At 35.2% G+C, this 26590-nt stretch overlaps 1 protein-coding gene across 5 annotated transcripts in view; it reads right to left on the bottom strand.

Annotated features, from left to right (window-relative positions):
• Positions 1-26590, bottom strand: part of LOC149535137 (P-loop containing nucleoside triphosphate hydrolases superfamily protein) — a 280366-nt gene that overhangs the window by 200720 nt on the left and 53056 nt on the right. For all 5 annotated transcript variants that reach the window (XR_016358029.1, XR_016358030.1, XM_089807307.1 and 2 more), the window contains 6 exons: positions 18329-18413; positions 17943-18200; positions 17680-17774; positions 17493-17535; positions 471-628; positions 121-231 (listed from right to left, as the gene is read on the bottom strand). Coding sequence is in view for 3 of the 5 variants with exons in the window: in XM_089807307.1 (XP_089663433.1) it covers positions 121-231; positions 471-628; positions 17493-17535; positions 17680-17774; positions 17943-18200; positions 18329-18413 (750 nt within the window). In the remaining 2 variants the exon portion in view is untranslated. The remainder of the gene's footprint in view (positions 1-120; positions 232-470; positions 629-17492; positions 17536-17679; positions 17775-17942; positions 18201-18328; positions 18414-26590) is intronic.

Genomic DNA, 26590 nt, shown 5'->3' on the forward strand with positions numbered 1-26590 from the left:
CACAATTATCAATAACAAACTATCCACAATTCTTGGCTTCCATACCCAAATTATTAGTAACACTTTCCCTGTACTGCAAATATATATTTAAATGAATTCCAGAAATATATTTAAACATACCACACCACAGTCCTCTGAAACCTCAAGGCTCCTAAAGCCACTGCGTGTACATTTCTCAAAATCAAACAAAGGAATTCTGGCAGTCCGCCGAGTTCTTATATCTTGTATATTCTGCAGAAGGTTAGTCCAGGAAGATTTTAAATGTAACAAATGCAAATCATAAGTAGGCAATATAGGAGAATATCTCCAATCTAATGTTGAAAATCCATTATACAGAACACAACCAAGGGAAAAAAAATGGCCTTCCAAATTAAAATAATTTTACAAATATAAGATGCTATACACTATAAGCTTGCTGATTTAAGTCAGGAAGCGCAGAAATTCCTCGATGAATTGTAAATGAATCATACCTTCAAAAGGAGAGGTAAATCGAGGGAGCTAAAGTCATCAAACTTGAAATCCTTAATTTGATCTGTTTTATAATAACTCTCAAGGGAAATCACCTCACAACCGACAATATTTGCCATCTTATGAGCCAAACTTGTTTTGCCAGATCCACTTGGTCCTCCTGCAAAATCTCATTGACTCGTTATCCGCTTAGATTGCAATAAAATGCTAGCTTGTCATGATATAACTGAAATATTTTAAATTATAAAAGCAATCACTGCGAAGTCAAATGATTCGATAAGTATATTGTTAATAACAATCATCTCATGGCACTGTTAAACTGCTTTATGGGAATAACCAGGGAAATCGGCATTAGATAGAATGTACTTTAAGGAGACCAATCAGTATACTTAAGTCTGCATTAAATGCAACATAAAATCTGAGTTTACAGATAAGATTGCACTGCAAATATTGGTAAAATATTGAATAGCTATAAAAAGGAAACTAAAAATATGAATATCGTAAAATAATCAGAATGTCAAAACATAAACACATGTACAAAATAAGAGGATGCAGTTGCATCATGTTCCTGCCACAATGTTTTTATATTGAAGAAAGTTGTAAATTGTAGTAATACTAATAGAATGTTGATGTCGTAAAGTAAAGCATAAGTTTAAGTTCTTTGAATAATAATTGTAGTAACAATATTGTAATTATTTCAATAAATAGCAATGAGAAAAGTTTGACATTGAACCGTTTACATCTAAATGTTAAAACATAAAATATTTTTCATGGTAAGTAAACAAGAGATGCATTGTATCTAAATCCCCTCAATTAGAAATATTTATAACAAATTAGTATATTACGCAATTAAACAACGTTGTAACAAAAATCTATAACATATTGCTTTGTAAGCCACGAGCCCTATTGAAGGGGCACCCAAGGATTCAATTCTTGCCCGCTCATACTTGAAAATAGAAAGAATGGTTAGAAGTCAAATGACATACACAGGTGCATGATATTGGTACTGGTGTAGATGTTGTTTATAGCACTTCACTAGCAATTACTATTGGGCGTTGCTGACAAAATGTTGAAACGCATGCTTGAGCAGAGATATTGACATGATAAAAAAATGCATGCATAGATTCACAAAGAAGTGTTGGGAGATATCATGTCATCGTGGACAAGGGAAATAATGAAGAGATATGGGGTTGTAGATGATGGGCATGGGAGATATAAGGAGATTCATTGATCTAAGCGATGGAGAGAAAAGGGTCATAGAGGGATAAGGATTCGAGGAGAGAAGGAGGTACTCAGTTAACCAAAGCGGTAAGGAGGAGAATGTAGTATAAACATGAAACAAATCTTGACAATAATGTGTTAACACTTGCCCATGCCACCATGGGGATGGGATCCCCAAATGTGAACTCATCAGTTCATAACTCTAGTCAAATGGATTGACTGATAAAAAATCTTATTATCATATTCATTATTAATAATGTCTATTACTATTTAAACTAATTATTCTTCTATTTATTATTAATTAGTATATAGTAATAGTATTAATTATTCAACTGTTTATAAAGTAGCCAAATATATAATAATTAGTTTAACTAGTTATATTCATAAGAACTCAGAAGACCATGCTAGCCTGCAGAACCATGGCAGAAAATGTTAATGGTGTATCATGGAAAAAGGATCTAAAAAAGGGGGCATATTACAGTCCTCCTTCCCATAGATTGCTTGCCCTCAAGCAATCGACTCTGCGTGCTATGACCAGAATACCCAGATCCAATATCAACCTTGGGAAAAATGCTCCATCAACCTATTGTGCTACTCCAATATAGGGATGCATCCAGAATTGTGAAGACACTCATCAATACACCGCTGAAGTGAAGCACCAATCATACCAATACCGGGATCTCACAATATCATGTTGTCACAAATATCTGGTGTGATATATAAATATCTCAAGGTATCAACACTAGACTAGTCTCCATCCATGAATGATCTACCATAGAAATGCATACCATCCATCATAACTGCCCATCCTGAACTACTAACAAAGGAATCAAACTGCTCAATAGCTGAAGTCATCACCAAGGGTGCAGAGAGACCATATATTCTGTCATCAGTCTGAAATACACCTGGGTACATCACTGTCGTGAATAAAGAAAGGACTAAAAATCCATCCCCTATGATCAGACTATAACTCCCATCAATCCTAGACCAAGATCTATTCAGCTAGTGAACCAATGAGTCCATCCAACTCATGTGTAAGTCAAAAACTGAAACCATGTGCAAGCTGACTTTCCTTAGTTTTATTGTCCTTGACTTTCCTTATTTACTTGTTTATGTTTAATAGGGCTCTATTCTTTTATTACTGATTTATTTAAATCTGCGATTATGTGTTGCGTACTTGATCCATGTGGAAACCGATTTCAATGAATATTGTGTACTCAACCCGCTATTATTCGACAGTGCATAATTATATTTTGTCAGGCTTTATTCCACTCAAAGTAAGAAGCAAGATTCTACACACTTTGCTTTTGCGTGTCGTGCACTCTGAATTTTGTTAATTATCAAGTCTCTTTTCTTCTACTTCTTTATTAGGATATTTCTGAATTTGGTGTCTCATTGTTTATGCAGTGAACTTCTGCAGTATTATCTGCTTTAATAATATTGCCACCTTTCCTTTAATCGATACTGTAGCAGTTTAGAGATGTTCTTAATGCTGGACGCAGCTTCCTTTAATCACCATAATATATGATGGTGTCAACCTTAGTCACGCTGTCCTCCTTGGACTCTATACGTTGTGCAGTATCTAAGGTTTTAATATTATTATTATTTCTTCCTTTGTGGTATTTCCTATCTGTCACTGTTGACTTTGGTAACGTTTGCATCTGCTTTCTTATTCTTTCGCCTCTGCCAATCATAGTCATATTGTTCTCATTTCGCTGTTCTAGTTTATGTTTCTGAGGAATGACTACTGTCAACCCCAATGAGATTGCGATCGTTTAAGATTCTATGATGCTCCTTGTCTTATTTGCTTTTGTCCTTCATTCGTCTTTGTGAGACATTCGGTGGTTCAATATTCTTCCATGTTCTTATTCCAATCTTCACTACTTGCTTGGCAATGATCTGTGGTGTTCATCCTATTGTCCATCTGTTTTTTTTCCTTTTCCTTCAACGAGTTTTTGGTGAAAGGAAATCAAATCTTATATGTTTTATAAATGTTTCTGCTATATGATATCTCCTACCTTTTGTCTTATCTTATTCTGATTTATTCTTTCTTTTAATTAGAATCCCTACTTCGTTTACCATCACTATCCTTAGGACTTGGCAATGTCTTTTATTCTTCTTTCCCTGTTCCATTCACTGACTGTGTGTCTGATTATCGCTCTCCAATGAAGGTAATTCAATTTACAGCTTTGCTCTGATGCCATGTTGAGGGGAAGGATCACTCCAAATATAATAACACTTCCTATCATTTCTGTTTCTTCCAAGTGCAGATTTGAATGTATATAAATATGAGTAGAGGAGACATGTATCATGAAAAGACATGTCTCTACGGTAATTTATAAGTTAATAACCAATTAGTCAATATTAACCATAATATAAACATATCTATATATAATATAATTTAATATAATATAATATACATATATATATATATATATATATATATGTTACCCCAAGTTTCCGGGATGGGGGGACGTGGAGACGGGGAAACGGGTTTCCAGGACGGATTTTTTTTTCTCGGAGCAAGGGACAGCAGTGGGAACAGCTATATAAAAAGTAGGAAAAATTTAAAATATACAGGGAAATTTTAAATATTCATATAAAAACATGGGTAACGCATGCTTATATAAATTATAGAACCTTAATATATAATGTTTGTGTTAAATAATTTAACTTTTGAGTTCACATGAGAGTGGAAATCAAACAAATTATCAAAACTGAAACATTAATTTTATAGGACAGCTAAGGGAAAGGTTTCCGAAAGTTTCCGAGTTTCCGGGATGGGGGGACGTGGGGACGGGGTCAATTTTCCCAAAAACGCGTCCCCGGGTAACATATATATATATATATATAGAAGTTTGTCTAATTGATGATTAACCAACAACCATAAAAGGATCATCTCTAGGTCAATTCAATCTGACTAAAGCTACAACATGAACAGAATGGCCACAATTTCAACACCTGGGAGTAGTGCATGATGACGATATTTGAATATTGTTGTCATGCTAAAGATTGTATTGGGTACAGAAACCCATCCTACAACGGTCCAAGCGGATCAAAATAGATGGGACAAACGCGATCAAAAAGCTTCATGCAACCAAAACTTTCAGTTACAAATGATCAATTCCCTTTAAGCGCCTTTCTGGTAAAATATCTAAAGAAAACTAGAATCTCTTAAATGATCTTAATGAAACATCCAATAAGAGTCGTACTTTCTTTCTGAAGAATTAGTTGTTTTCTATTATGATGGGTGAGAAGATGTCTCTCCAAGCACATTTGCTGAAAATCAAGGATCTATGTAACAGAGGCTATTGACCACAAGATGAAGGAAGAAGATATGGTAGTGATGACGCTGATTTTTTCTAAAAAACATTTCGAAAGAAAATTTATAAGGGAGTCTATGAGTCTATTTTAAAATTTTCTTGAAAGAAATTTTTACCCACATTTGTGCTTGTTTCTACTCCCGTAAGTCCCTTGGACCAATCTATGTACATCTCCTATTCTTTCAAAACTTCTTTTTTTCCTTTTTGGGAGTTGTGTTAACATCCACCATTATTATGTAAATTAAATAGGACCTAGGTCTTGGGCAAGACTGGAGGTTTTCTTCTCTGTTCTCTCCTATCAGTGCCTGTTTGAACGGAGAAAATTGTAATTTTTATTTATTAATATAAAGAATTAGGCTTCGGTCGTTAACCAATCAAAAAATAATAATAATAATAAAGTTTTAAAAAAACATCCACCATTATTTATCTGCGTCTACAGCCTGATCCCTGCAACTCATGAGATTTTCTCTCATTTTTGGCTATGTTATTTTTGAATTTGATGGCACTTTTTTGGGTGTCAGTGTTTAAGACCCACATGAGTTTTTCAAATGCCTTTCATAGACCGTTTGTTCACGTTTTGTGAATCACTCGATGTATGTTCTTGCACATAGCTCTCTACAACCAACAACCATTTCCTCTACTCACAATTACATGGTTGTTTCTTGCTGAAAATGACATTTTCTTCCAAGTTTTCCACTTGCCTAGCATTTATTGGCCCTTCATTATTTCGTTTGCGGCCATTTCATCCAATCTCCAACATTATTTGGTCAGTCTTGTGCACAATCTCTCTCCTACTGATAGCAAAGGATTTCAATGCTTGCAATAAATGATTCCTCATATTTTCTACCATTTTTTGAACATTTTTGAAGCCGGTGTTCAAAACTCTCATTTTTTTACTGGATTCAAAATCTGATCATAGATTCTTCATGGGTTTTTCAAGACCCCAACTAGGTTGCTTACAGACTTATTTGGATGCCTTATTTCCTGTGCCTTGAGTTCATGTCAGTATGAATTCTATTTTTTTTACATATCCTTAAGAGATTTTTTCAAGATCTCAAATAGGCTACCTTTAGTTTTTTCCAAGTATCTCATTTTTTTTGTCTTGAATTTTGTGCCAAGAGAGTCCCATTAAAAGTTGCACTAGTATCTATCTTTGTAATCAGCACATTCCAATTTCTGCATTTTGCCATCTAGTCTTGTCGTTTTTTCATACCCCAAAAAATGTGCAATTGCATCTTTGATAAACATTTTGTTGGAAGGCAGTCAAAAATTCAATGAGAACTAAAATACCAAGAAGCAGCGCACAATAACAACTTTTGAGTACAAGTATCTTGACACAATTATGTTAGGCACGACTAAACATCTCGAGGAAACAGAAATAGAGTAGGATAAATTTGATGAGAAGAATTGAGAAGTTGTCAAGCTCATTAAATTGTCTGTCTCTAATGATCAGTGTTGATTTCTAGGATCGCTGCAAATGTACTAAAAATTGCCATTGTATTGATTATGTTCCAAATGCAAATGAAGGCTTATAAATAAGAGAGGAGGAGACATGTCTCTATGGTTAATCATCACTAGTTAACATATTAATATATTAGTTATATAAATAACCATATATATAATATAGTATAATATAATATGTATTATATATTATATTACATATATAATATATAACATATATTATATTACGTATATAATATATATTATATATGTAATATATAACATATTATATTATATATAATATATAACATATATTATATTACGTATATAATATATATTATATATGTAAGATATTTATCTTACTAATGATTTATTAACAAAGTACCTCATAGTAAAGTCAATCCGACTGGAGCTACAACCTTAACACTCCCTCTTAGCTAGGGAGGAAATTGTATATGGTTTCCTCTTCAGAATACACGTTTCCTCTACTTTCTCCCTGTCTTTCAAGGTTGCATCTAATGAAATGTCAAGCTCCCTCTACTTCCTCATGATGTACACAAGAGGGTTCCCATACACATGAAGTCACTACGGATATTCTCATGTGGTGTTGTCATGACATCCATCATGGATTATATCAGAGAATAAGGTTTTCACCTCAAACTTATCTTTCATAGAGAAGAATGTATTATGAGGGATTTCACTTGGAATTTCTTCTTCACAAAGAAACACTAATCTTTTGACCTCCTTGTTGAGCTTATTTCCAATAAGGTGTCAAAACTCCCTCTAAATCTAAAACATATCCTCTATCTTCTCCCTCTCTTTGTCCAAGGTTGCCTTTGATAACCTGTTATGCTCCTTGGTTCAAGTATCTATCTATCTAGGAATGTTATAGTCTAGATATCATTGGTTCACATGGAACTTGATCCCATGAATCATAGTCCCTTTAACTATGATAATTTTCTGATTAGTAGAGAAACCATCTCAACATAGTCTACTCCTTCCAAACCAATATGAGAAAGATTCTTGGAAGCAACTGAGACATGTCATCTATCTACTCCCTCTCTGACAGATGTGCCAAACTCCCTTTTGTCATAGAAGGGTACTCAGATTTGGTGGCCTTCCTAATGTGCCTCTCTTCTTTTCCTGCAAGAATAGACTGAAAGGAAAAATCAAAGCAAATTACTTTTATAATACATATTATTACTTTATTAATATTACATATAATAATGTAATGTGACTGTAAAAATAAATTAAAAATAACAAAAATACATATCTATCTCATTTATTATCAACATTAACTTTATTGGTACGTTCCTCTTCACAACAATTTGTGATCGATCTACTCCAATGTATATTCACTTATGTTCATAATAATCAATGCCTACCTTCACTGGCTGAAATGGATACATAAAATGAATGGAACACACACTTTCTTGGGGTCCACTATTTGAGTGGATCATGGTATCCATGTGAGAGCTTTGAACGGATCGAACCAATAAGGCTGCCAACTTAAAATTCCGGTTTCAAGTCTGGCCACAACCCATTTAATGTCAACCATCTCCACTAGTCCAAAATTGACATTGCACAATTATAACTTATTAGTTAATGATAATTGAAAGAAACAAAAATTGATCTCTCACCGAATCGCCCCTTCTCATAAGAACGTAGACATGATGATCTCTCGTCGACCATAGGACCGTTAGATGCCACATCAGAGTCTAGCTTTTCTTAATCACCAACTTTATTGTTAATTTAGATAAGCAATACACAATTAGCATCTACTAAGATGTTTCTAGTGAACGAAATGCAAAAAATGTACGCTGCCCTCCAAAGCCAAGCACCACATATAATATGTATTCGTTGAAGTCCCATATACTTAGGTGTAGTAGTACTGGTTCATTCCCATCAAGGATAACACCTACATATAATGCATAGTCAATTCAATGGCTTCCACCACATTTTGCTCGAGAGTACGTATTCAACCTATTATTACCAATGTCTTTGCACGTTAATCGCAGCTATACCGTCTAAAGAAGACAAACTCAAAACTCAACCTTGCTTTTTGAATTTTAGTGAAGAATATCCTACTGCAAATGGGTTATTTAACCCCTTCACATTGCCCTTCACCTCATCCATCTCTATAAACAAGTGCTTTCAATCTCAGAAATTGCAAGGCTAAATAGTTTGTAGATGATTAATCCAATCACCCTCCACAAGAAAACTCAAATAAGAATTCGAAGGACAAACAAAATGTTTTTGCAGGTCTAAACAACTAGAAATCAAATGATTTGTCCAACATTTTATGTTTTGAGAAGGCGACTGATATGTTTCAAAGAATTATTATGGACAACTTTTCATAGAGAAAAATTGGAATATGTCGGAGCCATGTTATCAAATTGAATGTTCACTGTCTGTGACCAATCAATAACTAGATGCCTTTCCCATCATAACTTTCGTGTTAACTTGAACGATGACTTTCCTTTAAATGTTCAACTTCATCCACCCCTTGTCATTGTCACAGAATCAGGTTTGATCTGGCTCAAGGAGCCACTTAGCAAGGAGCTCTCTGTACAGGCTTGTATCTCTACTCTTGGATTAATGTCCCATTTAATCTAGTGTGGTTGTGACACAAGTCCTCTCTCCTTCAAACGTAATACGATGACTTCAGTGTTGTAGTTGTACAAAGACTTTTCCACACACAACGTAGGGATGGTTCAGTTAATGGCTAATCTAGTCCATGGTAAATCATTATAATATTGCTTGTATTTATTCTTTGTTATATTTGCAGTTGGCTCTGATACCAGGTCGATTTCTAGGATCGCTACAAACGTACTAACAATTGCCATTGTATTGATTGTATTCCATATGCAAATGAAGGCTTATAAATAAGAGAGGAGACATGTCTCTATGGTTAATCATCACTAGTTAACATATTAATATATTAGTAATATAAATAACCATATATGTAATATATTATTATATTATATAATATAATATAATATATATTATATAATATAATATAATATAATATATATTATATAATATAATATAATATATATTATATATATAAGATATTTATCTTAATGATGATTTACCAACAAATTATCTCATGGTCAAATCAATTTGACTGAAGCTACAACCTTTAACAATCAGTTCCACTAGGTTCCTTTTTGTCAAACAACTACAAAATTTGGAGCATTTGAAAAGGATTTTACAACAAGATCATTGAAAACAACAATTCAACAGTAATACCCACTCCTCTTCTACCACTCAAGTTTTTTCAGCTAAATCCAAAGGTACCTATCTATTCTCTCATCTTTTCAATTGAATGCTTATTTTCCATCAAAAGGCTCAAAGAAGAAAAAAGTTCAGTGCAACTACCACCATAAGTATTGTCATATGGAGTTGGAGTGTTGAAAACGCTTCACTGGTCAAGCCAAGCAATCTAGTTTAGAGCCTCAAGCTCATGTTGTAGAGCACACTGAGCCAGGGGAATCTACCTTTTACGCTTTTATGGCTAAAAGACCTACAAATCATGTCAAATCCTTTGCCTGATATATTGATTCAAGTGCCTCCTACCACTTCACTCATAGCTCGGATTGGTCCATAGGCTTCCAACCATTCTTAGAGTCAGTTATTTTGGATTATGCCATTGTTGGAAAAGGCAATACCTAGATTCAATCTAGAGGAAGGAAATTGATATTCCTTGATGTGTACTAAGTTCCAGGTATGGAACTCAATCTTCTCTTTTTCAGTCAAATTTGGAGACATTCTCCTTGGCTTGATGTGAACTTCCGTTTGCATTAGTGTAGTATCATTGATCGGGAAACTCAACCCACAGTTGTTGTTGGTGTTGAAGATCATGGTCTTTTTAGACTTGTTGACTCTAGGGATTCTTAGGAGCGTGCTATAATAGCCCATCGCTCCTCTATCAATGCTCTTTGGTATCAACAGTATGGGCACTTGAATATGCACTACCTCTCTCAACTTGTTCAAGAAGATCTTCTCATTGTCTGCCAAGAATTCAAACACATAATCTTGGAGTTTGCAGAGCATGTTAGGCTAGGAAGCAACATTGCACTCCATTTTTGGATGGTGAGTCTTGGAGAGCCTGAAAGATATTACAAGTCCATGTTGATGATTTTGGACCTATGTGTACTCCCTATGTTACTGGGTCGAACTATTTTCTATTTTTTTTTTCTGATTTCAGTCTTAAAATGTGGGTATATTTTATTTGTCAAAAATCAGAGGTGTTTTTTGTATTCAAAAGTTCAAATCATCTGTTGAAAAAGTCAATCAACATATTATTACTCTTAGAACTGACAATGGGGCAAAGTTTTGTTCCTCTACCTTCTCTAATTTCTATGATCAACATGGCATAAAGTGTCGACTCAAAACACCCTACATACCTTAACAAAATGGTGTTGAATGTTCAAATCACACAATCACCAAAATGGCCCAACCTATGCTTCAAAACAAGTTCTTTCCAAAGAGGTTTTTGGCTAAAGCTATCGACACTACTATCTATCTTCTTAACCGCTCTCCTACAGTGGTTGTCAAGAAGAAGACTCTCGAAGAGGTTTGGTCAAGTTGTAAGCCCAGAATCAGTTATCTCAAAAAAATTGGCTCTACTACATTTTTTTGGATCCCTGATTCTAAACACACCAAGTTAGATGCCAAAAGTCACTAACTCATGCTAACTAGCTACAATGATGATCACAAAACCTACTGCCTAGTTCACATCGAGACTAGTCGTCTCTTCTTCAGTCATGATGTACTTAGGTCAACCTAATGGGGGGGTTTCAGCTGAGAAGGTTCTAGATGTTCATGTTCCTGCCTCTCCTCCAATTCCTTCTCTCACAGGCTTCCCTAGACATGCAAGCACTCCAACTAATTTTACTCAAGCACTCCACCTAATTTTTATCAGGATTCATCTCACCTTGTGTTTAATGATGATGATCTCCCTTTAAAATCTAGTAGTTGTTTGATGCCAAATCACCAATGATCATAGCCAAGGAAGGAAAAATGAAGCACTCAAAAAACATGATACGTACAGAGATTGGTTCAAAGGACCTATAGGAGTAGAAATAAGAATGAACGTGGATAAAAGGTTCTTTCAAGAAATTATTAAAACGGACCCACAAACTCTCTTACAAAAATTTTACAAAAAATAACTCTAAAAGAAAAAAATTGTAATGTCCCTATTTTTGAAGTCTTTGTAGTTGACCGGGACAATTCATCACCACAACCCTCGTGTGAAAGATCCCTGGTAGATGCCCTTGCTGATCTGCTGTAGTTTTTAAATTAATAAACTATATTTTCCTGTGATTTCTTTGATGGTCTTTGAGAATAGACAGAAGTTGCAGAAGGTTTTGTTTTTGTTTTGTGTTTTTTGATAGTTTTCACAATAGTAATGAATAATGAACAATAAACATGAGAGGAGATTGAAAATAAATAAGAACATAGAGCCAAATCAGAATTGCTATAAATCGTACCAAGCAGATTTCTGATTTATATAGTCAAATAATAAATCCAATGCAGTTCCAAGGAGCTTACATCCAACAATGATGCCAAACTGCTGCAAATGGCAGCCATAAGACTGCAAGGAATCACGTTCCAGCTGAAAGAATCAATCTGTAACGCTGAAACCATAAATCTGCAACTTGAATCCACAATAAAGAATGGTGTACTCTATCCCTGATAGCAACGCACACTGTCTGAAGAATCCAAGGCCAATAACTGCTGAGGGCTACGTCCCAGCCAATCCAGAACCTGGGGTTTGCATCCCAGATGAAGAATTGCTCTCTCAGAGCCAATTCACAAAAACAAGTTTTTCAATATGCAAAAGATAATAAGAAATTAGGTCTCCATCTCCTTATATCCCCTTCCAACTGTAAATCGAACCCTAAAGGGAAATTACACTTTGCCCTTTAAATAAAATATAATAAAATAACATTTTCCCAATTAAAGTCGTCCATGCTATAGGAAAAACATTACTTTATTAAAATTCCATAGCTGAAGGCACCAAAAAGTCTACAGATAGTAAAAATCATGTATAATAATTCGAGACCTTTCCAACGAGCTATAACACATAGGTATACTTGATCAACTGAAGCCAAAATCCCCTTATTACTCCAAAATGGTTATATTATTAACCTTATTTTAATTTATTTAATCACCAACTTAGGAAATATTTAAATATATTAAAATATTTCCCAAATGGTCCCAAAAGGCCCAAAATGACTAATCAAACATGAATCTGACCTTGTCACCTGTCTATGACTGATGCCGGACAAGATGTGTCAATTGGTAGTCCATCCCTAAAATCTAGGGATGCTCCTAAAAAGTAGGAGACAGCCCCAATCAACCAAAATTGAGTCCCAATGACTCCCCTGCTGTGTGCACCTCTGAGAGAACTGTCACTGAACTGGGAGTTCTTCCTAAAAAATAGGAATGCCTCCTAAAAAATAGGAGATGCACTCTAAGTCTCCAAAACGTTCGCCGAGGTCCCCAAATGTCTCCTAGACCACTCCTAGTCAATCCCTACAAATTAGGAATCCCTCCTAAATTGTAGGACACTGTTGTCTACTGCTCCAAACTACTTGGGAAGCTCATGCATGACTCTCAAAGTCCCTGGGTTGGTTCCCTCTACGCTCTGCTGGCCTATGGGAACCAGATAATAGACCAACCCTGCTAGAAATGTTGTCACTAAGGAAGGGCAGAAATTGGGGACATGACATCATGAGCTGACAGTAAGATTTGAGGATCGCAAGTGTGGACTTCCTGTTTTGGGTAGTTGCCATATTTGGCAGTACAATTGGTGGTGCTGGCAGTTGGTCACCTGCATTAGATGGGGCTATTTAATGGATGAGTTTGAATTTATTAATTAATTATTAAGGCTTCATTATTGTAATGTCACTTTATGATAGTTAATGTTATAAAATGAAATTGTGTAGATGAAGCTTCTTAAGTGAAAAGCGTGAGAAAGAAGCTAAGTGTCAAATTATGTTATTAAATATGAGCCCATTTGGTGAAAAAAGCATCCAATTGTCTAATTTGCTTTTGTGAGTGTTAGTCTGAATTTGGTGATTTTCCATTCCATTTATGAGGTATAATGGAATTGGCCTTTTGAATCTTCTCAAACTGCTTCTATTGTAGCTGGGAAGTGAAGCATTTTGGGATTGTTGATTGTCTTCGATATAGTGTGATTTTATGTGCCTAAGAAGGCAATATCACGTTGGGAAACTTAGTGGTTGTCGTCATTATTTCTAGGAGCCTAAATTACCCATTTGTGAGTGTCATTTTTGTCTGCAACAAGGTGTTGAAGAACCTTGCCATTACCTCTATGTTGAGCGGCATTAGTTTGAATTGTTGAGAGTTGTCATTCCTCAACAAGTTGGTATTTTTTACCACCTGCTTCAAATGCCATAATATCTGAACTCAATAGCGAATTAATCTTTGTTCTTGACACCATCTACTGGCATCTTGAGGTTGTCGACTGCATATGAATCAACGTTTGTGTTTGAATGTGGTCTGTAATTTAGATTGGAGGGCCTACGATCTTGTTTAAGGGCTTGCATTCAAGTATAGAGAGGCTAGGTGGAGAATTATAGGACTTGTGTTTCACGTTAGAAGGCCGCATTGATTGTTCTTTGCAAACGCACATTATTATGGAAGTTGCAATCATTCTACAAAGCAGTACATACATTGAACTTGTCTATCGTGACTGCCAAAGGAGATTATCAATAACCGTAGTGTAGCACCTAGAGTTTTTAGCAGCTGTTTGGTGAATTGCGCATATCATTTCCAAGTTTCATGTTCCCTATTTTTAATAAATGAAATGTAATTTGAAAATGCATTTGGAGCAAACAATGAATGGTAGATAAGATAAGATAAATTTATTACTATCCAACAAGACACAACTAAAAGGCTCCAAGGGACTAAATGCTACAACTAGGGAAACTACTAGAAATAGGAAAACCAAATGGTAATCGTGGAAAAGCAAAACAAGAGGTAGATGAGAACATCGAGAGGACTATAAGTCCTTGTTGGAAGATTGGAGAGATTGATGATATGTTACATTCATGACTGAGTTTGTCATTGATGTCAACATAGCATGTTTGATGTCTTCTGTGGTATCTAACATAAGAACAGCAGAAAGATAAAGTTGGTACGCACAACTAGTTAAGCATGATAACCACCCGAGGTTATTAGAGATACTTTAGAGTATCTGGTATATGCAGTTAACGTCAGAAGCACAAAGGATAAGTCTAGAAGAAGTTATGTAAGTTTTGATGATGTTTGTTCTGAGATAGAGTTTGCAGAGGCATGTTCTGGTAAACTTGTTATATCTCTTAGCAAAGTTGATATCTTGAGGATCGAGGTTGAGGACATGAAGAAGACATGTTAAGGATGGCGTGGCTAAGCTCGCTCGTCATAATATTGAGTGTACAGAAAGTTATTCAAGTTGCAAGATGGAAGATTAAGGTTATCGCTAAGTGTAACGTGTTCTTAGTGAGGTCCTATAATAATTAATTGAGGACTAACAATCAACTCAGCGAATTGTTTTATGGACTCAGTATAAAGGAAGGACATTTTCCTTTATCATGATGAATGATGTGATGATTGAATGATCGGTGATAAGTAGCAGAGAGTGCAAAATGTGAAGTTGAGTAGAGCAATGCAGAAGTGAAGAAAACTTCATTGCCGAGGTTTTGTTGAGTGATCCGAGGTTTGGTATTTGGCTCCGAGGTTCGTGACCTGGTCTACAAGGTCTGACAGTGATTGGTCCAATTGACAAGACAAAGGAAAGAAGAAGATACCAGTAAATTACTTATTTGAGCAGTGAGCTCTTCTTGTAGTTGAAATTGCATGTTTGGGCAGTCGGCTCTTCTTGCATACATTGTACCACAACTCCTAACAAGGTTGGAATCTCCTAATAGGGATTCAAAGTCTCCTAACAGGGACTCATTGTACTAAATGTTGTAACAGAATCCTAACAGGGTCTATCCTCTAACAAGGAATATTTATATTAGTACATCATCTTGTGGGCATCATTCCCACCGAGTTTTCCCTCTAATCAAGGGTTTCCCCCGTCGACATATCTGGTGTAATTATCTATGTGCATCTTATTATGGTTGCTGTTTACTTTGGTTGAATGGTTAAGTTTGTTTAAAGAAGATAAATGTTTTAATTGTTGGATAACTAATTCACCCCCCCTCCCCCTCTCTCAGTTATCTTGGTGGACTATTGTTTCTAACAGTCCTTACTCAGTTGAAAGAGATCCATAATCGAAGGGTATGTAATGAGGCAACCAATCATAGGTCATCTCTAAGTACTATTGGAGGTAGAGTGTTGTTGTCAAGTGAACCCTCTGTGAGGTCTCATAGATCCGGTGTGCCTTGGGATGAGAGCATAGAGTGGTCGCTTCGTGCCTCTGGCAGGGGATGCGAGTGAGTAAAAGTCAGTGACACGTTGATCCAAAACCTAGCTCTAGGGGAAGAGCAGCTACAAAGTGTGATCACGGAGATGAGTAGTCTCGCGAAGGTAAAGCACTAGGCAACATTGATCGATGTATCTGAAAAAAGGAAGGTAGGGACCTACAGTCTCTAAAAAGACAATGAAATCTCCCTCTGATCTCATAGTAGGTGGGACAACGGAAAACGAAGTGGGTTGCCATTTCCATCTCGGATGAAGTGCAAAGACGGAAAATTTGATCCACTCTTTCAATGTGGTGGTTTGTCTGAACCCGAAGCAGGTGAGAACCAACTTAGAAGGAACCAAGAGAGATGCAGAGGGTGTGACTCCATCGTAAGCTTAAATAGAAGAAATTGTTTTGTTGTTCATCACTAAACTGGTATCATAACTTAGCTAGCAGATTTTTGCAAGAAATTGGAATTAAATGTAAATGATTTCTATTGTTGATTAGTCCAGACTAGAGTAAATTACCTATATACTCAGTAGCACGAAATAGTATCAGACTATGCTTGCCAAGTGTTTGATGAAATGCCGAACATTGTTTAGTAAGAAAAATTGATGTTTATCTTAGTTACAACCCATTGGGGCTATTACAAAATTTTTGAAGCGGAGGAATGTCCAAAGAAATTTAAAAATCCCCTGCATTAACACCATATTACAAAACATGATTGGTAAATAATTGATAATATATTAACAAAGAACGAATTGTTCTTATAGAGATAACAATTAAGATGTTCTAAAAGGAAACATAAAATAATAGAAAGAATCTATTATGCTAGATATTTACAAAAGCTGGAGATGACCATTAAAATAGAAATAGCATAATTTAAGAGGTACTATTTTAATATTATGGAGCTTTTCTACAACTTTATTGTCATCTCTAAGTAATTTGAATTCTTCCTCGAAAAACTTTCTTTAATATACCAAGTAGATTATTATCAAATAATTTGCATTGTAGTCTCTACTACAATTTCATTATCATCTCTTAGTAATTTGAATTCTTCCTCAGAAAACATTTTTTAATATTCTAATATACTTAGTTCCTAGATTATTATGAATAATTATAAAATTAAAAAGAAAATGGATAGTTTTCACCATAAGACTAAGCTAACGATAAGATTCATATGCCATCAACATGTGCAGAATTCACTGTCTTTCTAGCAAAATGTGATTATGTACTTAACTTTAATAGGACAGTTGCACTCTATTCATACTATATATTTCTTTCCATTGTGAAGGCAGTTAACATTCATAATTCCAAGCATAACTTGGGGGGCTTATACTATAGCATTAAATGATTCTCCTAAGACGTTTGTCTTTTGATTGACTCCCAAGGATCTCTCACCATTATATCTACTTTTCCATAATTTGAATGTATCATTAAGATAATTTTTGCAACTAATGAAGGATATTTTCAAACTTAAAAATATGAGTGAAGAAATTGCACGAATGTATATCGACTAATTAATTTTAATATTATCAACAGACTGTTCTAAAATTGCTATATCAATTCTATGTTATCAGAACATACAAAAAGGTATCAATGAAGAATCAACACATTACCAATGCCTACAATCACGGGAAGGCCCTTGGCATCAAGTAAGGTCTGTGGAACAAATCAAAAGAATAGGGAAAGTAATTAGCACAAAACACTTATCAAATAATTTTCGAAAAAAGAATTGAATATAGTTAAGTAGGACATTAATAAGCTTTTCACTTAAACATTTAGGAAGTCAATTTGTTCACTTGCCTGAACTGCTTGCACAGCAAGAAGTAATCCTCTGTCCAAGTCATATGAATCAGGCATGGGTACAAGCTGGATAGCATCCCTGAAAGCAGAAGAATCTGCAAGTGTTTCATGAGAGAAACCTAAGATGCTGGTATGGCTAGAGAAAAATGTCAATTTTCAATTTCAAGAACAATCTCATCTCACAAAGTTGAATCATCTAGACATTATCCTTCATTTCTTTTATGATGAATTAACTTCAGAAAGTGATTGAAAAATTATCAGACCTGCAAACTCTTTTTCTGAGTATTCTACACCCCCTAATTGAGTAGCAACGTGCCATGATGCAACCACAGGATCCATCTCATATTTTGTTGGAGACCTGGTCCAAGGCTCTGCCATGTCTGAGTTCTTGTGAGAAGCTAACGGCCTTAATCGGATAGGCTGAGGAGAAATGATGGCCTTTTCTGGAGCACTCACAGAAACTGCAGATGAGCTGCCTGCGATTGATGATGGAAGTGGAGGCGTACTTAAACGTGGAACACCTACAATGAACAAAAAACTCCCAATTCCGACATTAAATCCAAAGGTAGCAATTGAAAGAAAAAAGGAGGAAAAAACTATTTTAATTACTAATTAAGAACATAATCCAAGTGTTTGATATTAGCACTACCTTTTCTTTCCATAATCATTTCAAGATAAGATTTAGTAATCCATGGCCCTCTCAAACCCATTGCTGATACTTCTGCCCCAAGAACCTGAACGAGAGGGAAAACAACTAAGAAGTAAAAGGACACAGAGCAGAACAAGCATTCAATAAGTTTTGACCATATATAGCATCCAAGTTTCTAACTATTCTCTAATTATAGAATGTTAGAATTAGTAATCTTTCCTTAGTTGTATTTATTTATTAATTTGGATAAACCAAGATATCCGTTATGTAATTTTTGTCCTCTAGTACAAGTGTGAGGACTGTCATTTGTTCATTCACTTGCACATGTGTCAGGACAAGTCATTTTTGTAATCCCTTTATTAAGGAAAATAGTTTATTCCTCTTTTAGAGGATTATGACACTTGTTATGCACACACTTATGAATGTGGCGATCATTCACATGAGAGTTAATAACTCCTCTTCTCAACTCTATATAAGAGATGCTCCTCTCTCATTCTTTACACCAAACACTCACTATGTACTGCTTGTGTAATATCCCTTGATAATGAAATTTAATAACTAGAATATAAACCTATAAACACTTTGAAATCAAAAGAAACAATATTTATGGCAAATAGATTTAATTAGAGATTATGATAATTATAAGATTATTATTTATTGATAATACCTTATATTATTCAAAATATGATTTTATATATATATATATAAAGAGTTATATAAACCTAAACATTATAATATATATTGATATTAAATATATATTAATAACAAATTGAATTATATTAAAAAAATGAAAATAAACCTGCTTAATGATAGTCACTAAAGGTCGTGACTTTTGGTTAGCTAATCATAGATTTCCCTCTCATATAAGAGTAAGAGTGGAGAAGACCATAAAGGCAACCTGGTGGAAAAACAAAGAGAAAACGTAGTTGAAAGAAGACAATATTGATTGCAGACTGGGCATCAAAGACACAAAATCCTAGAACACAGGTACTCAGTAGTGACAAGTACGCATCAGGAAGATAAAAACTTATATTCTGCTAGCATGGAAAATATCAGCCCAATATAGAAGGCAAATACAACTACTAAGCTAGTACGAACAAATGGGGATACCTGGCAGAAGCCATGTCAATCTTTAATGTCATCTCACACTAAAGACTAGCATAATAAGTAGGAAAGTCGTGGATATGAGTAATAATGGTCAGAAGATTCAGAAACCAAACCATAATAAGAGGAAGATAACAATGATACCAATAGATAAGAAAGAGACAATACAAATGGAGAGAACATAGAGAACAAAATCTTCATGTCTGACAACGCAAATGTTAAGGATCATCGTTCAAAATCTCAAAAGAAGACCAGAATCGAAGCATATATCCTATCATTGACCAGATGTTGAGGGAAGCAGACAATGTATGGTATAAAACAAATATATCTTGCCAACGTGGATAAGTAGAACAGGGACAAGGGAAGATATAGAACAGGGACAAGGGAAGATATAGGTCAAACAAGAAAAGATAAACCAGTTCCACAACCCTTGACAGAAGGTAGAAACAACCAATCAAGTATGGTAAATATGGACAATGCAATAGCCATCGCATCTTACAAACACATCAGCACTTGAAGACGAATTAATAAAGAGAAGACTAAGCAAAGGGAGGAATATATAAGCATGACAAGACTATGAAAAAATGAAGCCCACATGGAATGAAGAGGAATTGAGAGGAAGGAAAACATCGGGGATACCAAGCAACGAAAGGCATAACAATCCAATCTACCGAATATTGAAGGAGATGACATAGCAAGGATATAGGAGAATAATCAAAGAACAAAACAAAACTTCCAATATGGAGAGGTAGAAAGTTGGTGCATAAGCAAGAAGGATAGTCAAACTGAAAGGAAACAAATATGATCATCTACCACTGATCTAAGAACAAAGTTAGTCACAACATAAGGGTAGACAAAATATGGCCATTGGGAGACAACTAGAGTGACACGGAAGAGAGACAATAAGAAAATAAAAGAGAAAGCGAACAAAGAGAAAGTTATAAGAAATACTGCCAGCTTGGAGTCAAATCCCTATAACATAGTAACATGCGATCATTGTGACCTGATGAAGGGAGTACAAATAGGAGTATAAGTGCATTTACCAGAGTGGACTATTGAATTCATAAACAACCTTGTCTCCAAAGAATCATAAGTAACATTCAAAGACTTGCTATCAAGTATAGAGACAACAACAATGAAGTAATGAGAAAGAATAAAAGAGAACTAGAGGTAAACATGAATCAATCATCAAGATCAAGGATTAAGATGAGAACCCTATAGTTCTCCTATAAATCAAGTTAAACTTGATAGAGAGCATTCTAAAATGAATGTCACATTCTTATAGAGAGATCTTAGAGACTAGAGGGCATTTGTAATCGAATGTCAGGATTCCAAATTGGAATCCTAGAAAGAGATTTGTAGAGAATCTCTTAGAGACAATATATATTGTAGTGGTCAAACATATGCATATGTCAGAGATAAGAGACTTGGTAGAGGTGGGATCTCTACCAAGTAGTGTTACTAGAGATCCCAAAGAGGCCTAAGACACTCTTCATATGATGATTTCCTAATCGAGAAGTAATTCTCACCAAAGGGTTAGGTGATTTGAGAAGAGTCTCTCCGAAGGATTAGGAGGGGTTAGCAATGGAAGTAGTTAGCCTGATGTTTAGTTAGTTCATTATTTCTAGCATGTTTAATATAAATATTTCTATGTCGTACTAACAAATTGTTACAGGTTACAGTATACAAATTTAATCCAAAAGTGGGGACATTACAGCTTGTAATGAGTTTATGGCTCCATTTCTCTCTCATTTTCTCTCTCTCTCTCTCTCTCTCTCTCTCTCTCTCTCTCTCTCTCTCTCTCTCTCTCTCTCTCTCTCATTCTCTAGGAATTTGTGTCATTCATATAATTCACATGGGTTTTTTCTTGCTTTTTTGGCTTCAAAAATCCTCTATCTCCTCTTGTGTTGATCTTTGGAAAGCTCTCTTTGGCTTTGAGTTTATGGAAACTATTTTCATAACAAGCTCTCTTGGATTATTCTATTTCATTTGATTTGGATAATATTCTTTCATAATCGGAGCTATCTAATCCTTGTTTGAGTTTGTGTGGAGGTCACCACATTACAGACTTTTTGTTGAGAGGAGAAGATAAGTTTGAGCTCCATTTCTAACTTTGTTCTGTTGCAGGTTTTTTTGTGGTTATATTTAGTTTTTTTTAGTTCTAACCCTCTTTGGAAGGTTTACCGCCAAAGAATTTTGTTTGTTTTTTTTTTTTATAATTAATTTGGTTGTCTGCAACCAAATCCATTTTATATTTTTCTTGTTTTGGAAGGCATGCCGCCGAAACTAAGAAAATTATTGTGCTAACATTTTTCTTTACAGATTGTTTATTTCACTCTCTTATTTATTTCATTTCTAGGTTAAAGCATCTATAACTTGACCCTAACAAATATTTGTTGCATCTACTTGCAAGTTTTATTAAAGAAAATACTAATCTATTACTTGCAGATTTCAAAACCTGATTTCCTTTTCTTTTCTTGTAAGATTATTTACAATTTTAAAATCTAATATGTCTTGTATATTTGCAGATTGAAAACCAATCCATTTGTTTTCTATTTTATACTAATTCTTTTTCTATAATTGTACATTTTAATAACCTTATTTCTAAAATCATCCCTAGGTTCATGTTTCGAAATCATGGTGCTGAGAACTTGTTTTTCAGAATGGTATGTGTTTTTTTATTTTTTTTGGAATGCAAATCTATAAAAGTTGGCAAATTCATTCATTTTATTTTAACAGATGTGCTGGTTCAAACATTCTACAAGGATTTAATATTTATTGAATTTGTATTAATATATGCACACACCTAATACTAATCAAGTTATTACTAATGCTATGTTGGATCGTGATAACTTGTTTAAGTTTTATGAATTTACCTCTTCAAGGTACTCTTTGCAAGCAAATATTGATTTTAATGAGTGGCATCAAAGGCTTGGTCATTTGAATTCTGATTATATATCATTGATGCAAAAATCTAATATGGTTGAAAGATTGCGTCATATTGTATTGCGTCATATTGTTCCATCTAAGATTGTATGCACTGATGCATGAGTAGCAAAATGCATAGGGAGCCCTTTCCCCATGGTTCATCATGGAGGGTGTCTCATTAGTTACAACTTATATATAGTTATATTTTAGTACCTATCGAAAACATCTCTAGGATCAAAGTATGTTCTTACTCTTAATGATAATTTACTACAAAAATTTGGATCTATTTATTACAGAGTAAAGATCAAGTACTTGATACAATTGTTGAATTCAATATGTTTCTGGAAAAGCAATCTGATTCTAAGATTAAGATTCTTCGATACAATTGTTGAATTTCATATGTTTCTAAAAAAGCAATCTAATTTGTAAAATTATGATTCTTCGAACTGATAATGGTATTGAATATGTGAACAATGTTTTTCCTTCTTACTTAAGATCTTTTGATATTAAACATCATCTTACTGTTCCTTATACACCACAACAAAATGCTCTAGCGGAAAGGAAGCATAGAACTATTGTGGAAATGGCTAGATGTATGTTACATGCTAAAAATATGGATTACAAGTTTTGGGTTGAAGTGTAATGTCCCCTTCTCTGCGCTAAGCCTTTCTGGAGCCTTGTTGGTCTATCTTTCCATCCAGATAGGCTGACGGCATTAATCTAGAGGATGTCATCCAGTCACAGGAATTTATTTGGTTTCGTTTGGGGAATATTAAAGTTGAGAAGCTTTTCTATAGTTAAGTCACTTTATTTTATAAGTTACTTTATGACTTAAAGTCATTTTTATAACAAAAGTAACTTAAGTGACTAAAAGACAAAAATGGTTTTTATCTCACATTGCCTAGTTGTTTGTACTTCCCCTCATATCAAGGTTATAAAAGCAATGAGCTTCCTTGGGATTGTCACCATGAAATATATCAACATATTGAAAGATGAAATTGGTTGCTTAATTTTCTCTGGTTTTCTTAAGGATGAAACCCCTTAAGAAGAGTTGAGAGGTTGGACGTAGCCCCAGCACCTCATTTTACTCCATTCAGGCCTGAAACTAGAGGTAGCGTATGGAAGTCGACAAGAATCACTCTTAAGATCGTGGTAAGTTTTGCGTTTAGTTATCTGACAAATGCAATTTATACTGTACAAATACAACATTCCAAATAGGTTGAACATTCAAATATGGAGAGAGATATTGGGAGGTTTACTTCATCAGACCACCGCAAGCAGATTGAGAAAGGAGACACGGCACTTGAAGAGGGAGTTCCCTTGGCAGGCATTGGGGAGTTGGCATCATATCAGGTCCACGAGTTGACAAGATGTGAAAGTGAGGAACTAGTTGTAAACGGTGTAAGGCTGAACATGAGAGTGGATAGCATGTTCAAAGCCAAGAAACCCATGGTTTACGAGGCTTAGCCTGAAATCGAACTTCAAGGGAATGAATGTGTTGTTGAAATAGTTATTGCATGGAGCAGTGTCCCAGGTATATCACACCTCTAGAGTAGATCATGGTAAGTGTGAACAAGCAGTCAACCTTGTTCGAGGAGTATGTACAAAGGTTCACCATCCCTCTGGATGGGGCCAAAGTAGTCGGTAGCTTGAGCAAGGGAAAGAAACAAACGAGTCCGGTTGACAAACTGCTCTCCCGACAGAGCCATTCAGGCTAGACCTAGCTACGTCCAAGAGTGGTTTGTTGGCGCATTGTCACACTTAAGTTGGAGGAATCTAATGAATCACATGCTATAACTCCAGAACAACTCCAACCCATAGACGAGGTAATACATGTCCTATCTGTGCTCATATAGAAGATTATAAATGAGAGTTCATTGCATTGGGAAAAGCACGCTTAAATATATATTTGTTTTTGTGCGTTTGTGGCTTTTTCCTAATTTCTGAATTATATGCCCTTGCTAATATATAAGGGTTAATTTTGAGAAGTTTCTCGGCAATTGAGCTGAAGTATACAATTGGCCAACATTCTCCTATTGTATTTTCTATAGCTAAGGAGAACAATCTTAATTATTATATTCTCTCTAATTTGGCTGAGGATTTGAGTAGTTTCTAAGGCTTCCTGAAGATCGTATTGTTTCCAGTCTACTGCTGAGGTATAGTAGAAGTGGAACTGGAGACTGGTGAATTAATTTGGTGTCTTTGATTATTTTTATTATTGTTCCTTGAAGATAATTGTTCTGAGATTTAATTCTATCTACACCTGTTGACGTGAGACACCATTGTTTGGAATTTTAATTGCAATTCTACCTGCTCGATCTGCATTTGTGAGGGTGGTTGTTGACAGATTTATCTCTATTGATATTGCTCCTTGGAAGGGTACAAGTTGTTTAATTGCATTGGTGTGACTGCCATCTAAAATTCATGATAGGGCATAAGAGGTTGCTGATTGACATTTGTATGCAGCGTTTTGGTTCAGCTGGTGGCTTTAGTGAGCTTCGAAATCAACATACACTCTCCATAGAGCTGGGCGGCATACATAACAAGGTCTGCATTTACTGCCAAGCCGTATGGGAAGCTAGCAATCACCCATGTGTGCAGTTCCAGCACAATGTCCAACAAGAAGGAAAGACTTGTGGCTGTTTGGTCAGAACGATTTGCTAGAACATATCGGGTTCCAGTCTAGACAAGCTGCAATTTGATATTCGGCTTCTTGGCATTCACGTGGAGCAAGGAGGAGCTGAGTCGCATCCACAAGATAGCTCCAGCATACTTTAATTCATTCAAATCCAAGTCTATGCCAAGAGATTAGTTTCAATGTTGTAAAGGAACCAAGTTCACTTTAATTTGGTCATTACGGATTAAGCAAGCTATTAAATAAAATCAATGATATTTCAATTAATCTTAGTGTGGCTTTAGTTAAATGTTGGTTATTCTCTCTAGCTAGTTCTTTGCATCCAAAATTAAAAAGGTGGTAAGTAAAGGTATAGTTCACATAACAGTATTGCAGTTAGAGAACAGTTAGGTATTTTACAGTGGTATCAAAGAGGCTTGCTGCCAGCCTGCCGGAATTGGGCTCTGTTATTATTTTGGTCAGTGTTGGCTTTGAAAATTCTCAGATTGATTTTGTGATATGGTTACCAGCATTATGGATGGTGATAGAAGATTCATTCTAGGTAGATATTATACTCGCAAAAGGCATACTTCTTCGCCTAGGGATGCAGAATTTGAGGTAATGGGGGTAAGTGTGTGCAATGGTATATCTACAACTACTTCTGTGATAAATGAGCCATCTAGTGAGGCACTTAGCAATAGTAACTTGATGTTCAAGTGTGTATTGTTGATAGTATGCATGTTATTGATTTTGAGGTTGATGATCACTCACCTAAGTGGAGCTAGGCTCAATTTACACCATCTGCAGATACAATTCAGTTTCCTATAGTGGCAATTGGTGGTGTTTCTATATTTGTCGATTCTAATGAGGATGTGGGTACAATGGAGGTGAGTGCATTTGTTGAGAGCAGCAAAGAACCACATATTGCACCTAGTTCTCCTATGGCTTCATCTTTTACAGAGGTTACTAGAGATGATTAGGATTCTAGTGAGGTTTGTAGTGAGGTATATTTTATGGGGAGTCCATACTACTTTAGATTTGTACAGAATTTGTATGTTGTGCAGAGATTGTTTGTACTTGCGTTCGATGATTGGCGAAATGATTGGGTTAGTATAGAGGACATACTAGGACCTTCTATGGATCTAACCACAATTGACACTTTGACATCAATATCACCAGCACAAGTGTTCAGTGCTATATTGCAAGACATGTTATTGGTTCTGATGTTGGTAATAGCATCCAGTTCATTCAGTGAGGACAGGGACATCACTTTCTTCTTATGGTATCCTAGTGGAAGTTTTTGTATGTGTCAGATTGTTTGAGGGCAAGCAATCTCGGGGAAGGAGGACTGTAATGTCCCTGTTTTTGGCAGATCTATGTACTTCATGGAGTTAGCTCATCATAGCGACCCTAGTGAGCTAAGAGGGTGTTTTGGGGGTCCTAGCTATAGATTTACTATTTTTAGTAAGTCTATTTTTGGCAGATGTTATTTTGGCAGTGCAGTGGGTGGCTTTAGTAGTTGATCGTCACCTGTAATTAATAAAGTTAATAATTGCATGAGCTCTTATTTATTTATTAATCATTAAATTGCATTATTATAATAATATTTATATTAT

Source organism: Cupressus sempervirens, chromosome 10 (assembly GCF_028749045.1).
Source record: "Cupressus sempervirens isolate cs-2001-9-10 chromosome 10, ASM2874904v1, whole genome shotgun sequence".
Lineage (NCBI taxonomy): Eukaryota > Viridiplantae > Streptophyta > Pinopsida > Cupressales > Cupressaceae > Cupressus > Cupressus sempervirens.